General features: G+C 42.4%; 1 protein-coding gene across 2 annotated transcripts in view; it reads left to right on the forward strand.

The window, feature by feature from the left end:
• The first annotated feature begins 6,165 nt into the window (after positions 1-6,165).
• The window catches only part of LNPK (lunapark, ER junction formation factor), a 142,150-nt gene continuing 131,041 nt past the window's right edge, over positions 6,166-17,274 (forward strand). For both annotated transcript variants that reach the window (XM_073633849.1, XM_073633850.1), the window contains exon 1: positions 6,166-6,306. In XM_073633849.1, coding sequence (XP_073489950.1) covers positions 6,280-6,306 — 27 coding nt within the window. In that variant the 5' untranslated portion in view covers positions 6,166-6,279. The remainder of the gene's footprint in view (positions 6,307-17,274) is intronic.

The raw sequence follows: 17,274 nt of genomic DNA on the forward strand, positions 1-17,274 counted from the left end.
AGTGATGACAGACGGTCACTGGCTCACTGAGAACTGAGTGATTGGTGGTCTTCAACCGCTCAGTTCTTGGTGTAGCATCTGATCTATGCTACATCCACCTAGGTGAGTATGATTGTTTTTTTTTTTTTTTTTTTTTTATTTATTTTTTAATACCTCACACTTCTCTTTTAAATGTAAATACCAGCCTTCATATGCACTTTTTGGTGTAGACCACTGGTGTCTGTCAACCCTATATGACCTAATATAAACCAGATGCCCCTTGTTCTGGAATACGTGATTGTGCAGGTACCAAAGTGCACTTCAAGTGTGCTCTTCAAAAACTGTTGAATTGTCATTTCTACCTACTCAGCAATGCCCTCCCCCTTTCTTCCCCAAGGCAAGCTAAGAGCATCCTAGATTCCCAAGTAACACACTTAGGCCTGATTCACACTTGTGCATGTTGCAGTTTGCATATTGCAGGTCCATTTTGAGTTTTTCATTGCACATCTTTAAACCATTGAAGTCTATGAAACTAAAAAAACAGAGAAAAAATCCTGACCCTTTCCATAAAATGCACAGATGTGAACTACGTCCATAGGAAACCATGTTAAATGGACAGTAGTGTGTTTCTACAAAAGTGAAAATGCACTAAAAAATGCATAGGTGTGAGCCAGGCCTTATTGGCACTGTCAAACATGCGTTTGGGTGAAATTTATAAAAGCATATTTATCGTACATCGTGGGACACAGAGCCTTAAGTCTGGTGGGGAGAGTGCCATTTTCTCAGCCACGCCATAAAGCATGGTCCTTTCTCTGCCCACAAGCTTCCTTTTTTTTTTTTTTTTTTTTTTTTAATATTCCTCTGGTTCCTGCAGACAAGTCCACCTTCACATGAAGGCTTTCCCCCAACCGTTTCCAGGGTTAGGTCGTCGTTGTTGGTTTGTGGACCTCTCTGCTTTCCAACAAGTGGGTCTGCAAACTGATTGTGTCTGGCTACAAGATAATAATAATTATAATTTTTTTTTTCCAGTCCACCAGATAAATTCTTTCCTTTCAATCCCCCCCCCCCCCCCCCCACACACCTTCAGGTTCCTTATGGGGCGATGCAGGGTTTGCTACTCCAGGGGCTGATTACCTCGGTTCCAAGCCCAGAGGGGTTTACAGGGGTTTTACTCCAACCTGTTTACGGTTCAGAAGAAGGAAGGAGTTCATCTGATCCTAGACCTCAAGGCCCTGAATTGCTTCATGAGGTGCAGACATTCAAGATGGAGTCCATCTGTTTGGTGACCTACCTTCATCAAGGGGATTTCCATAGATGTCAAGGATGAGTAAGTGCACGATGCCATCTGTGCTTGGCACCAATGCTTCTTGCGATTTGCAGTTGGGGATGTGCATTACCAATTCTTTTCCTGGCCCTTGCTCATCAGGTTTTTCCCATGGTGCTGGCTCTGGTCCCACCGCTGAGACAACGGGGGGGTTTGCCTTGATAGGCTTTTGAGCGACCACCTGCTGTGAGAGAAGACTCACTCATAGCTGTTGAACAACGTGCCGATCACGATGTTGCACGCTGCAGGAATTTGGATGGGTCCTGAACCTCAAGGAGTCCGCTCTGACCCCAACTAGTGGGGTGGAGTAACTCTGTTTCATTCTCGTTGTAGGCCAAGGCTTTCCTTCTGGCAGACAAGCTATGGAAACTTCAGACTTGGGTTCGTCAGCTGCTATTCTGGAAGTGGTCTTCCTTGCAATCTTGCATGCGGATCCTGGGTCTCTGGTGGTCACTTTCAAGGTGGTCCCATATGGTGGACATGGTGTCCCGCCTCAACAGAAAAGTGTTGGTTTGTGGCAAAAGTAAAGGATACCTTGGCGACTGCAACTGATGCTCTAGTGCAGTGGTTCTCAACTCCAGTCCTCGGGACCCACCAACAGGCCAGATTTTAAGTAATACCTTGGGGAGTTGCAGACTAGAATACTGCAACCCCTGAGCAGCAAATTATATCACCTGTGATGTATTTCAGCTATCTTGCAAACCTGACCTGTTGGTGGGTCCTGAGGACTGGAGTTGAGAACCACTGCTCTAGTGGCACCATTATCGTTTTTTTTTTTTTTTTTTTTTTTTTTTTTTTTTTTTTTTTTTTTTTTTTTTTTTTTTTTATGCGTTTCCTTCTCTCAGGTTTCTCCCTTAGCTGCTGCGCAGGCTAGAGGCAGAAGGGATTCTGGTCATTCTAGTGCCTCCTGATTGGCCTTGTCGAACCTGGTACGCTGACGTGATGTGGCTGGTCAGACGTTCTCTGGCTGCTTCTTTGGGAAGATTTTCTGTCGCAAGACCCAGCCTGATCTTTCACCCTGCTTTACTGTTTCTGGCTTTCATGGCCTGGCTATTGAGGTTCTAAGAGGCAGGTGGTTGTTGGACTTGGTGATCCCTACCATATTAAAGGTGTGTAGGTGTACCTCTCTGAAGATTTCAGGGGTGTGTGTGTGTGTACATTTTTAAAAAACGACTTGGGGCTTTATGACAACTTAAATTTTTGAAGTGGTTGTAAACCCTCATATATACCCAGTGAAGAGAACCGCCTCAGATGATGCATAGATGAAACCAATCCTCCTACATAAGTTTTATTTGTATATTTGCATTCTTCCCCTTCCTACACCCCTTGAAAAGCGAAGACCATGTTAAAAATCTTTCTTCCTCTTTCAGCAGTACATAGGGGTGGGGAGACTCCACTTACACTGTGAGAGCTGATTGGAGGAAAGGGACACAACCCCTCTCCACATAGGCAGAGCATTGAAGGAACATGCAGAGCTGCATTGTGAATAGACAAGCTCAGTGCTAATCTCCCTCTAAGCTCACTCCCTGACACAAATTTTCACCTCTTATATCTCATGTGTCAGAACTTCTCAGAAGTGACTTGTGCTGATAAGCGAAACTAAGCACCAGAGAGAAACGACACTTAGAGCTTTGACGAGTAACAAGTAAACACTACAGATATGTACTGTACTACATTCATGTTTTTAACATTGCGCTGTTCATCTCCAACTCACCTCCAGCAGACAGCAGTAAATGATGGCAATGAGAAACTTTATTCCTTCAGGTTACCTTTTCACATGGAAGCACTTGGGTGCTTAGTACAAGCGCATGCTGAGTAGCCAAATCAAGCTCCGGTGTCTGCTCTGTTGAGCCCGTTCACACCTGGGTGTTTTGGGATTACGGCAGAATCACTGTTTCTGCCTAGGATCTCAGCATGCACTTTTACAAAACGAAGGTTCAGGTGTCATTATTTTCAAAGGCATCTAAAATGTGATACGGTTTTGCCGAGATTGACTGACTGCGCAGAAAATGGCATGGCCTGAAGCTTGTTGGCCAAAAAGGAGCAGGAGCTGCTTTTGGGCAACAGGCTTCACACGATCAGATTTGCTGTGCGATAAATTGCACAATTGTGTCAACCGCATTGCGTTTTAGGTGCCATTGAAAATAATGGCACCTGAACCTGTGTTTTCTGATCGCTGGTAGAATCGCAGCAATTCTGCTGCAATCCCAAAATGCCCATGTGTGAATGGAGCCTAACCCCTGGTTCACACATGCGATTCTGGGTAAGTTTTCAAACAGATTCGCATGACAAGCTAGTTATTGTGTCCTATTGAGGGTGGTTCACAGATGCGATCCACACACATATATTCCTTTTTGAGTGCGATTATGAAAAGTGTTTGGAGTTTGGAGCGGTGCCTTTCAGACTTGACGCTTGAAAAGAGGTGGTCGGGAGGTAAAAATTATTCCAACCATTTTGGACTTTCTACAAGATGGTGCAGACATCAATATATCGCACGACACTTTGAAGGTACAGCCCTATCCTTCCTTGGTGTAAAGCTAGCGGAAGATCCGCTCATTAAAACTGTTCCTCTGCTCGGTGAAAGTCCAACCTGGCAAGTTCTAAGAAATTCCCTTTGTGGGATCTATCCACAGTATTAAAGGGGTTCCTCTCTACCCCCTTCGAACCTCTAGACCAGGGATATGCAATTAGGGGACCTCCAGCTGTTGCAGAACTACAAGTCCCATGAGGCATAGCAAGACTGACAGCCACAAGCATGCCACCCAGATGCAGAAGCATGAGGACTTTTTTGGTACTGCTTTTTTTGGTACTAAATTCGTAAATTTGGTAACTAATTGCATATCCCTGCTCTAGACGAAAGCTCAGACAAAACGCTAACTCTAAAAACGGTGCTATTGGTTTTGCTGGTGTCAGCGAGGTTCAGGCACTATCAATCTTGGAACCATACTGTTTGATCCTATTAGACAAAAGATCCTCTCGCCTGACCCAGCCTTCCTACCGAAAATGCCCTCAATGTTCTATAGGTCACAGAACATTTTATCAAAACTTCCCTTCCAGCTAACCTCCATAGCAGCAAGAGGGAAAACTACTCCACATTTAGATGTCAGGAGAATCCTGATAGCCTACATGGAAAGGACCAAAGACTGGCTAAAGACTTCCTCCGGGCTACACCGGAACAGATCTGCAGGACCGCGACATGGTCAAGCTTTAAAACATGCGTAAGGCATTACCGCATCGACCACCTGTCCAGCCAAGATCAGACTTAATCCCCCCCCCTCCCCCCGTAAGCCTTACTACAGCCTCTCAGATGCTGCCCTGGAGGATGACTTGAGAAAACAAATTGCATATCTGGTAACTCCTTTTCTAGGAAGTCTTCCAGGGCAGCACTAGTTCCCTCCCTAGAAAAAAAAAGGGGGGAGAAAAGGTTTAATTGAAAAGGCATGAGAATCATCTGTTCCTTCAGCACTTTTATATTACTGAGGCATGCAGATTAGTGCAAACATTTTATAATGGTGGACATAGGGCTCCTCCCCCTGTAAACAGGTAACAATCTCTCATATGCTACCTTGGAAGACTTTCTAGAAAAGGAGTTACCAGGCACCCAACTCTGTTTTTCAACTGCGATCACTTCCACATGCTGTGTAGAAGCTAGCGCCCTTGTCCTGCAAGTCTCCTTATTTGGCCTTGCACAGCGATAGTGGTTCTCCGTCTGTGTTCTTTTCCTTCCAAAGATGGTATCTGATTTTCATCTGAATGAGGACATTGTCCTACCTTCTGTGTCCATGTCTTTTGAACCCTAAGGAAGTTGCGCTGCACTTGTGTGTAACTGTCTGCTACGGCTTCCTTCCGGAGGTTGGATTCTTTTTGATTACGGACAGTCCATGAAAATCCCTGGTGGACTTGTATGCCATTAATGGTTGGGCTTCTCCCTTCCTGCACCCTACCAGGCAATTAGTGCTTCTTGGGCGTGCTTATTGGGTGTTCGGACATCAGATGTCTGTGTCTTTGCAAGGCAGCTACTTGGACTTCTGTGCACACCTTTTATCAAGTTTTACAAAGCTGATGTTTTTGCATCTTCGGATGCTGTTTTTGCAGGCTGCTGTTTTAGGTTTCTTGTTTCCACTGTAAGGTTGTTTTGGGTGGTTGCCTGTTTGCTCCTGCTATTTAGTTCCCACCCCTTACAGAGGCACTGCTTTCGGGCATTCCAATGGTCAGGAATGAAGAGAAGCTGTCTGTCAATGAACTCAGAAAAAGGGTTTTATGGTGAGTAACAAAAAATCCCCATTATTTCCCAGATGAATTCTCCATTTAGAAAAGCTAAACTCAGGGTTACCAGTGTGACTGAAGCACTAGGACCTTATTCTGTGAATATTTAGGATGTTGCGTAAGCCTAGTTGCGCTTTTCTTAAATTTGATTCTCCTAAATCAAAAGGGCATGTTTGAAGTGTGTAACAATATAAAAAAAAATTCTCTTTCCTAGATAACATGGCTTTTGGCTATCCATTACTAGAGTCTGTTTTTAATCAGCAATGAGATAATAAAAAAGCGCCCCTGTACATAGAAATTTTTTTAAAGCTCTGCAATAAAACATGATTTTGGTATTGTAGGGCCTGCTTACAGTATGGCGTTGCGGTAACATGCCCATTATGACCCACTTTACTGCAACATAAATGTCTTGATGCAATGTGGTGCTATGTATTTGAAGGCATGCACCTTTTTTGCAAGGCATCACAACGAAGGTTGGTACATCGCCACTTCGTTCCTGCAACACGTCTGTCACATTGCAGCAGTGCGCGCGCTAATGAAAATTGATGGTGTGAACAAAGTTTGTATTTTTCCTGTTCTCTAAATCTGAAGTGTTTATGTATAGTAATGCATTTTTTTTGTGACTGCATGTACACTGAGAATGTTTGTCCATTTTGATTCTAGCTGTGACACGGACAACTGGTTACTCAGAATTTGTCCTCTGATCCATAATGGGTGCACTTCTTTCCAGGTGGAAGGTAAGTCCAGACTGTCTGCTTTATATTTTCTTTAAATTGCACTGCCTATGTGTAGTTTTCTTAGTCTGGTTTAAAACAGTGAGTGTGTATGAGTGTGTTTGTTTGTTTTTTTTTTTTTTTCTTCTTTCTTTCTTTTTTTTCTCCTTTCTTTTATACAAGCAATGCAAGTACCTAAATCTGACCTGTTGCCCGTTCCCCTTTTGCCCCCCCCCTTACCTTTCCTTCGCTCCTCTCCCCCCCCCCTCCTCCCCCTACCCTCCTCCTCCTCCTCCCCCTACCCTCCTCCTCCTCCTCCCCCTTCCTTATCAGGCTGGATTGAAAATGGTTACTTATGCAAGTTTATCTACGATGGTGTAATACTATAATTCAATAAGGTGTACTGTTAAGTGATATTTCTGATATCTGCATAACTGGAATATCTGATAAACAAGACTACAGGTTGAAGGTTGATTTTACTGTCATTATCCTCTATATTTTGAATGTTCTAAGTCATTCTGTAATGTAATGCTGATTTGTTTAATAAAAATTTTCTGTTAAAAAAAAAAAATCTGACCTGTTGTCAGCCTCTTGCAGTCCCTGCACAGCAGGGCTACAGTGTGAGTGGAAGGAGCAGTGCAATGAGCCATGTGCTGACAAGAAACATGCTGATGAGAAGAGAAAGAAAAGTGACAGATCTCAGTGCTGCTTCTCTATTCACTGTGCAGTTACTGGCTGAGGATGACAAGGGCACAGAGAATGTAGGTTGATGGATGCAGAACATTATACTGAGGACATCTATTGGCAGAAAAAAAGTAGTACAGTGAACCATACCAGCAGGTGAAGTCTCTGAATTCAAGATTACTATTGCAGTAAAAGCTGATTTTGTTTCTTTTTAATATGGATATGTGTTATATACACACTGTGTTGACCTTAGAAAAAGTTCTGTCCCTCTCCCAGTTGTGCTCCTGTGTTATCACCCTCTCACACAGGCTTTTGATGGAGAGATTATACATGGTTATTGAAAATACATTTTGCTGGCAAGGTTCACTGTTGTCACCATCAGGAAACTTGTCCTGTAAAATGCCATGTAGCCAGAATACATACATGCAGACGGGGCGCTGCAGCAGTTCTAAGATATAACAAAGGATGAAGAAAAAAAGTTCTCTGCTTCTTTAAGGGGCACACAGGAATAGAGTTTTTAATAAGTGCAAGAAAATACATTTTGAACATTTCAGGAAACTTGTCAGCTTAAAACTTCCTGTGTTCTGCTGACTATCCGTAAATTAGGTGGAGTAGGGAACATTCTCTTTCTAGGATTGGAAGTGCAGTGCTACTTTCAAGCCCTGTAAAAGTGATCGGGTGGATGCAGAGCCATTCAGATCACTTTTACCTGAAAGCTGGTCGCCAGAGCTGAATATCGATGACTGTGGCTGCAGTCATGATCTTGGTATAATCACTTTCCACCTAGAACATACAGGTATGTCCTAAGGGCTGGAAATGGTTTAGGGCTATGTAAACCTTAATGATGAACAACTTCTTCCCTTTATTACCAGTACCATTTAAAGTGTTTTGTTATAGCTGTTTTAGTGTAAAATGCCTATTTATCTTAGAAATACAGTGAGCTCCTAACCTTTTTGTGCTCTCTGCCACTGCTGCCAGTAGCATAGTACCCATCTCTCTAAGAACACTCTCCCCTTTGTTATGGAGATGCAAAGAGAGAGGTTCTGTAGTCCCAACACAACTTCTGTGCTAGTGTGTGACTATCCTGCTCTTCTATTGATGCAGTAAGTGAAAGGACATCTAAGGACTGATAATTGTTGGTTTGCAGCTTTGCCATAATCTTTCAAAGAAGTGGCCATCCTCCTAAACTGACAGGCTGGGCAAGGAGAGCATTAATCAGAGAAGCAGCCTAGAGGCCCATGGTAACTCTGGAGGGGCTGCAGATATCCACAGCTCAGGTGGGAGACTCTGTCCACAGGACAACTATTAGTTGTGCACTCCACAAATCTGGCCTTTATGGAAGAGCGGCAAGAAGAAAGCCATAAGAAGCCTTGTTTGCAGTAATGCGAGAAGCCATGTTGGGGGGAGGGGGGCACAGCAAACATGTGGAAGGAGGTGCTCTGGTCTTATGAGAACAAAATTGAACTTTTTGACCTAAAAACAAAAATGCTTTGTGTGGCAGAAAACTAACATTGCACATAACCCTGAATACTCCATCCCCACCGTGAAACATGGTGGTGACAGCATCATGTTGTGGGGATGCTTTTCTTTAGCAGGGACAGGGAAGCTGGTCAGAGTTCATGGAAAGATGGATGGAGCCAAATACAGGGAAATCTTAGAAAACCTGTTAGCGAGTCGGCAAAAGACTTGAGACTGGGGCGGAGGTTCACCTTCCAGCAGGACAACGATTCTAAACATACAGCCAGAATTGCAGTGGAATGGTTTAGATCAGAATGGCCCAGTCAAAGCCCAGACCTAAATCCAGTTGAGAATCTGTGGCAAGACTTAAATTGCTGTTCAGTCGCGCTCTATCCAATCTGACAGCTTGAGCTATTTTGCAAAGAAGAATGGGCAAAATTGTCACTCTATCTATGTGCAAAGCTGGTAGAGCCATAGCTAAAGACTTTCAGCTGTAATTGTAGCGACAGGTGGTTCTACAAAGTATTAACTCGGGGGCTGAATACAAATGCACACCACACTTTTCATATTTATTTGTAAAAAAAATTGAAAACCATTTATCAGTTTCCTTCCACTTCATAATTATGTGCCACTTTGTGTTGGTCTATCACATAAAATCCCAATAAAATACATTTTACGTCTTTTGGTTGTAACATGACAAAATGTGGGAAATTTTAAGGGGCATGAATACTTTTTCAAGGCACTGTATATTGGGTTATGTTGCTGCCTTCAGGTGATTAGACACTGGAAAAACAAAGATGCAAGGACAGTCCAGTACAACCTTGTCTGCCTCCAGTGTTATTCCGAATGGGCATCCTCTGTCCTCCGAGAGAATCAAAACTTTTTTATTTTATCAAGATCCTTTTTATTATGTTTCTTCAGTGCTGCAGAACAAGAAGGGCCCTTACTGCAGGTGAGCAGGCACATTGCCTCTACTGATTTGCGTGTTTTCCCCCCTCCTGGTGGTCTTATTGCACATGCATGGGTTGCTTCTACTAGGGCATGCGTTGACCTAGTCTCCTTTCTGCCGTCTCATCTACGTTTTCATCAGCTTCATTGCACTCCTTTTACAAGAGGTTTCTCCTCTTGCGTCACCCACTGTGACCTTTGCAAAAACTTTAAAAGCCTCTTTTCTGTCCATATGCGGAAGATTCTTTGGCTCAACTGCTGATCAGTGATACTTGCAAGAACATCTACCCTTTAAGAGAGTGCCTGTTTTGTCTGACCATTGTGCCATAAAAGTTTGACTTTTACCGTTTTTCACGGAAAACAGGATTTTGTATTGGGTCTAAATGTTGAGGTGGGTCATAAAGGAAATTAACTCCAGAGATTTCTGGATGTTTCCAGCATTGGGCTATGGTGCGTAAACGTGTAGAAGAGAGCCAGTTTCGCTGCAATTTCTCCAGCATGATGATGAGGTAGACTTCATGAATTTAGATAGCTGGAGCAGAGGATAATACCACCAGTGTAGTAGCTTTAGGTGGGATTCCCAGTGCGATGTACAGTGGGAGGCTTTAAGTAGGCTAGAAGTTGCAGTGAACCAGTGTGAGTGGTTGAAGGTGCAAGCGAGATCTGACTCGCAATTTTCCATAGACTTGATTTTCTCATGTGGAGGGGAAGCCAAGAATAGCAGGTAAAAATATGTATATAGAAGTGTGACAGCGCTGCAATACTACTATAACAGGATACAACTTTCCAGTGATAATACCAATAAAGAATATGAAAAAAATTATGCAAAAAAGTCCCCAAAAAAAAACAGTATGGGAACTAAAAGTGGGATAGCGCTAAATTGATAATAATGCAATAATAAATATTATACCAAAATACTAACTTTCCAGTGATAATGCAATATGTGAAGAAATATAAAAATTAATGCAAAAAAAGTCCAATAATGAGAAATCCTCCACAGTGATGGTTCTTCTAACAAAAATTGATCATCACATTGAAGGTTCCATTATTTTCATATATATGTATATATTTAGATCTCTATCTCTCTATGGTGTCCGTTTATGAAGCAGTGATCCCAAGGATTGCCGCTGATCACAGGAGAGAGAGAGAGAGACACTCTCTCTTGTTCTCCCGCCGATGATCTCTGCACATGGAGAATCCTCATTGAAAGACACACTAACGGCCAGTTTATGAAGCTGCGATCTCAGGGCTTCACTGGCGATCGGTGTAAGAATTTACACTCCCCGATTCACCAGCTCAGAGGTGGAGAATCCTGGGGGATCTGAGGGGGTAAGAAGAAGATTTTTTAACTTCTACCTCCTTCAGACCCCCCAACACTAACTATGTCCCCCTGTCATTTATGTGTTTTATATATATATATATATATATATATATATATATATATATATATATATATATATATATATATATATATATATATATATATATATATATATATATATATATATATATATGTGTAATATAAATAAATTTATCACTGCTTAATAAACTGACATCTCTGTATTTCTGTGAATTTCTGGTACTATAATCTCGTAAAGTCTCACGAGATTCCAGTATCGGGGGCCGATCTCCACTGTTTGAAGCGTTTGTAGATCACTTCACTCCTCCAAAGGTGAAGCGATCTACACCGCTTCATAAACAGGCACACAGAGGAGAAAGATCTCCACTGTGAATGCCGGAGAACGAAGCAGTGAATAGATTTCACTGCTTCATAAAAGGGTCTCTCTCTCTCTCTCTCTCTCTCGTCTTTGAATGCCTAAAGCTGGGCGTGTGTTTGAATCCCATTACATTGCTTTTAACGGTGCACCGTGTTTATATTGTGTCCCGCCAACACAAGGAAGCGCTATTGCGTGGGCGTCTTTGAACGCCCAAGCTGGCCATAATTTTTATGGAATCCATGACCGGAAGTGGTCACAAAGCGGTGCCATAAACGACACGCCATATCTTTACATTATGTCCCACTGACACGAGGAAGCACTATTGGGCAGTGTGCGGGCGTCTTTGAACGCCACAGCTGTACACTATAAAATGGTCCCGCCACAGCTGCCTGGCATCTCCAGATGAATCCACGTGAGGGGTGGTGTAACTAGTAGAGCTGGTGCCTGGCGGTGGACTGATCGACTCAGAGTAAGATTGTTCTCAATTGTATATTCCATGCTTTTTATCGTTTTAATATGAGTTTGTTAGCTGGGGTGGAGGATATTTAACCCCTCGGATACTGCATTATAGGAGGCAATTTTTCTTGTGTTTTTTCATATGCAATGCTGGTCATAAAAACTTAAAAGGAGTACAGTGGATGAGACCCATGTCAGCCATTGATGGTGTCGTTGGATTAAAGACCATAGAACAGGGGTCTCAAACAGGCGGCCCCTCCAGCTGTTGTGAAACTACAAGTCCCATGAGGCATTGCAAGGCTGACAGTTACAAGCATGACTCCCACAGGCAGAGGCATGATGGGACTTGTAGTTTAGCAACAGCTGGAGGGCCGCCAATTTGAGACCCCTGCCATAGAAGATTCCTTTGAAGGCCTATTGGCACTAAATGCAAAGGGGTCGCTTAAAGGAGGTGAGCGGCCATTGCATGTGGTGGTGGGAGCACTCAGGATAAAGTTTTTGTTAGAAGAACCATCACTGTGGAGGATTTCTCATTATTGATGATTGGACTTTTTTTGCATTCATTTATTTTATATTTCTTCACATATTGCATTATCACTGGAAAGTTTGTATTTTGGTATATTATTTATTATTGCATTATTATCGCTTTAGCGCTATCCCACGTTTAGTTCCCATACTGTTTTTTGGGACTTTTTTGCTTAATTTTTTCATATTCTTTATTGGTATTATCACTGGAAAGTTGTATCCTGTTATTGTAGTGTTGCAACGCTGTCACACTTATATATTTTTATTGTTTTTTTTCGTGGGAGCACAATAGTGACAGCTGCAGCAAAATTTGAATCGCAATATATTTGACACTATTTTATATAATTAACAAAAAACTGAGTATTAGCACGCTGCTACTCTACTTGCAAAGGTAAAAATATGTGATGCCCTTTCTGAAGAATTAATGAAGGGAAAAGTCTTGCAGAGCTGGGGCAGTAGATTTGAGGATCATCCAGTGGTGTTCCAACCCCTTTGCCCCGGTCTGTGGATTCAATACATCAATCTTCTGGTGCCCAGAGTTGATAATAAAGTTGGATTTTTTCCAGGTCAAAGGACACTTAGGCCTTCACAGTGTATGCTCCGACTCTGTGGGATCTGTCCCACCTGATCTGTGCTCTTCAGAAATGAGATGGAGGAAATTTTGATTCTTATCGCATTGAACTGGCCCAAGAGTATGTGGTACTTGAACTACTGAGAGACTCTCCATGGGCCCTTCTGCATCATTTGGACCTTCAGTCCCAAGGGCAGGTCCACCATCTATCTTGGTTTCATGGCTGTTGAAACCCAGGTCCTAAGGAAAAAAGGGCTATTGGATTTTTTGCAAAGTCTACTTTGTGGGACGCATCCTGTTCTTCCTCCAGTCTGGCCTAGATCAGCTTCTGACCTTGAGTACCATCAAAGGGCAAATACCTTCCCTGGCTATTCTGTTTCATTGACCATTGGCCTCCGATTCCTTATTTTAAGGCATTTGTGTAGGTTGTCGCACACATCTCTTCCTCCAATTCCTTGGGACCTTTTGGCCCTCCTGAGGCTGCTCTTGGACTTACTAGGTATATTACTTTTTCTGACTTTACTTGCAAGGTAGTTTTTCTTGATGCGGTCATCTCTTCGTGGAGGGTCTTTTGAGTTGCTGGCCTTTCCTAGTGCTTCACGAGGACAAGGTTGTCCAAAGGCTTAAAGCCTCCTTTTCTCCCCAAAATGGCTTACTTCTTCCACCTCAACAAAAGTATTGGCCTGCCTTCCTTATGTCCTACTCTGAAACATCCTAAGAAAAGTTTGCCTCACTATGACGTGGTACCTCAAGGCTACATCCTCTTTTTGTCACGTGGAATACCACTGTCTATCCTGAAGGTTTCAGCAGGGGGCCCCCTGGGTTTTCACTCCACCATTGCTGGGTGGAAAAAGTCCTCATTTGGGCCTATGGCCTAAACGATAGGGTTTTCCCTTCCATGTTAAGGCCCTTTCTACCAGATTTGTCAGAGCAAAAATCCCATGGAGCAATCGGGCATATGTTTCTCAGATTTGCAAGACTGCCACTTGGTCCAATGTTCAAGCATGTGACGTTTACCAGGTGGATGTTCAGGCTTCTTCAGAGGCCATTTTCAGGCATAAGGTGAATTGTGTCCCCTTGTCCCCTTACTATACGACTAAGAAAATAGGATTTTTGACTTGCTAGTAATATTTTGTTGGCTTACAGGACACAAGACTGTCCTCCTTTTTTTGTTTTTAAATTCACTCTATTGCTTGCTACAAAACTGAGGGTGGATGGGCATGGGAGGGGGGTATATAGAGAATGTCCTTGCAGCTCTTTTGTCAGTGTCCAATTGGCTGGAGGTAGCTGCATATAATATACTGTTAGAGTAAGCGTAAAGGTCCCCTGTCCTGTACTCTAAGAAAGGAAATTTTACTGGTAAATAATACATAATTTATTTTCATTTTTTTATTTTTGTCATAAAGTCAATTGTTTGATACACAGTGCTTGAACAAACCTAGAAGGCATTTTGTTAGGATTTACATATACTTTAAGGGCCAGTTTTACATTGCTCATGTTTAAGCAGCTTAAAATCTGTCCCCCCCCCCCCCCCCTTTTTAAAAAAAAAAAAAAAACATTTTTGAGTTTTACAAGGTACAAAAAAAAATTCTACATTGGTAACAAAAGCAGTAAAATCATTAAAATAAGTACAGATAATTAAACATTATCAAGCAGAGCTGAGTTAAATGAATCAACAAATATAATATTGTGATATAATAGAATATCAGTTGGGAACTTTGTGAGCTGTGCTCCCAAAAAGGCGTTAGCAATCAGCATGGAAAAAAACCAAACTTGTAAATGTATGTAAAACAAATTAAGAGGGCAAAGATGCCAGTGTGTGTATAGGCGTAGTTGGGGATAGAATGGAAGGTTGTCAGATCTCATCAGGGCCAGGTTCTGACACTATGGCCTGGCTTATCCCGGTGAGAGGACCAATAATGTTTTGTCCTTAATGTTCCCTTCTAAAATCAAGTAATATAGCAGACAAAAAAAGAGGGAAGGGGGAAGTTAAATGTAGGGTTGGAGAAGGGAGGAAGGAGTCTTCAGTTAGGTATAAGTCAAGATATCCATTCCATATGGTAAGTGTAACAGGGAGGGGAATCTTACTTGCATTCAAGGTAGTAGCAGTGAATCATCGAAGCCTGGGGGTAGGTAATGGTTGACCCATAGTTTCCATATTGATTCAAATTTGGGTATGTTATCAAGAAGAATAGCTTCCATTTTTGCATGTATCATGGCTTGCGTTACTCTGTGTTTAACAGTATTCAGAGTGAAGTAGATTTCCATGCTTTAGCTATGGTTTGCTTTGCTGCCGTGGTTACAAAGAGCAGAAGTTTAAATTGACGGGGAGTATTGGGATGTGGTTTGCTATTTAACCACTTCTCTACCTGCCCATTGTCATATCACGTCCCCAGATGGGATCTCCCATCCTGGGCGGGCGTCATATGGTGTCCTCGGCTTCCCAGAGGTATAGGGGGTGCGTGAGCCGCCGCGTCACGGAGGAGCCGATGCGCACGCCCACGATGTCCGTTGGGCACTCGCGTTTGCTTGTTAGAGTAGGAACGTGGATCTGTGTGTGTAAACACACAGATCCATGTCCTGTCGGGAGAGGAAAGGCAGATCGTATGTTCCCAGTATATAGGAACACCGATTGGTCTCCTCCCCAAGTCAGTCCCCTCCCCTCAGTTAGAATCCCTCCCTAGGTAACACATTTAACCCCTTGATTGCCCCCTAGTGTTAACCCCTTCCCTGCCAGTGACATTTCTACAGTAATCAGTGCATTTTTATAGCACTGATCACTGTATAAATGTCAATGGTCCCAAAATAGTGTCAAAAGTGTCCGATATGTCTGCCGCAATGTCAATCATGATAAAAATCACAGATCGCCGCCGTTACTAGGAAAAAATAAATGCCATAAATCTATCCCCTAATTTGTAGGTGCTATAACTTTTGCGCAAATCAATTTACGCTTATTGCGATTTTGGTAAAAAAAAAAAATATGTAGAATATATATCGGCCTAAACTGAGGAAAAAATTAGCTTTTTTTAAAAAAAAAAAATTGGGATGTTTATTATAGCAAAAAGTAAAATATATAAATATATATATATTGTCGCTCTTTTTTTTGTTTATAGCCCAAAAAATAAAAACCACAGAGGTGATCAAAAGAGAGCTCTATTTGTGGGGGAAAAATTATAAAAATTTAATTTGGGTACAGTGTTGCATGACCGCGCAATTGTCATTCAAAATGTTAGTGCTGAAAATTGGCCTGGGCAGGAAGGAAGTGAAAATGCCCTGTATTAAAGTGGTTAAGAGTGCTACAGCTGGGTCAGGAGGTAAGGGGGTAGAAAATAAAAGTAGAAAGGATTTGAAAAACCTCCATCCAAAAGGAACTGACAATGGGGCATTCCCACCAAATGTGGACATGTTTGCCCGGGGTAGTACAACCACCAAAGTTCTGGCAGGAACTAAATACCATCCGGTAAGAACTTTATAGTTGGCTAAAAGAGCCACTATATTTGGAGTGGCTGATTTTAGTTGCCTGCCAAATCTGGGCCCAATTCAGATCTTTTGGTTGGAGATGGAGGTCAGTCTCCCGTTTGTTCGTGTAAGATGGGGGAGAAGAGGTGGTGTGTGAGAGTAGCTGCACATATAAAATAAGACCTTGTCTGTGTGGGTCTGATGTACAGCTGCGTTCAGACTCTGAAGTCAGGGGTTGTTGCATTAGGGTTGTGTAATACCTTAAGACGTAATAATATAAGATTGCAAGAAATGGTGGGCACGAATCAATCCAGCTTTAGACCAGGCAGAGAAGGAGATTGTAGAGGACCAGGCTGGGTAGAAGGAAGGATTGTGAAGGAAGGAGAGGGTTGTGCTTGGATTGAAGCCCGAAGCAGGTTTTTAATTTGTCCCAAATAGACGGGCAGTATTTAGTAATGGGGTTGGTGATGGTCTGGCGTTGGGCAGGGGTGAGCCATAAGATATTTGCAGTAGAGGGGGTCACAGTCAATTGACTCTATAGCTACCCATAGTGGAGTTTCCTTATTAGCATGGTATTTGGGGAGCTGTGCCAATTTAACTGCGTAGTAATATTTGAAGTCTGGTACCCCAAGTCCTCCGGATTCGGGGGGGTATATAGGGTTGGTTTAGGTAGACGTGGTCTGAGTTTGTTCCAAATAAATTGTATGGCTTTGCATTGTAACGTGTAATGTGGAGGAATCGTTACTGGGAGTACTCTAAACAATTAGAGAATTTTAGGAAGGATAGACATTTTGATTTTTATCCTACCTATTCAAGCCAATTGCAAGTATGAACAGGTTGTAAGGAGTTAAAAAATTTGAGTTAATAAAGGAGGATAATTCTTTGCTTAGAGATTCTTTGGGTTTTCTGTAAGGTTAGTACCCAAGTATGGGATGTGTCGTGGACCAGGGGAACTGGAGGGAATCGTGTAGTTTGGTTTTGAAGAGCAGATTGGATCGCTATGTTTAAGGCTTTGGATTTTTGTGGGTTTATGGTTAGGCCCGATATTTGCCCAAATTTAGAAAGGATATCCATCAGTGTCGGTGATGATAATAAAGGGGATGTGAGAAATATCAAAACGTTATCCACGAACATGCATATTTTATGGTGATGGCCTCCAAGCTCTATACCTTT

The sequence above is a fragment of the Aquarana catesbeiana genome, linkage group LG06 (assembly GCF_042186555.1).
Source record: "Aquarana catesbeiana isolate 2022-GZ linkage group LG06, ASM4218655v1, whole genome shotgun sequence".
Lineage (NCBI taxonomy): Eukaryota > Metazoa > Chordata > Amphibia > Anura > Ranidae > Aquarana > Aquarana catesbeiana.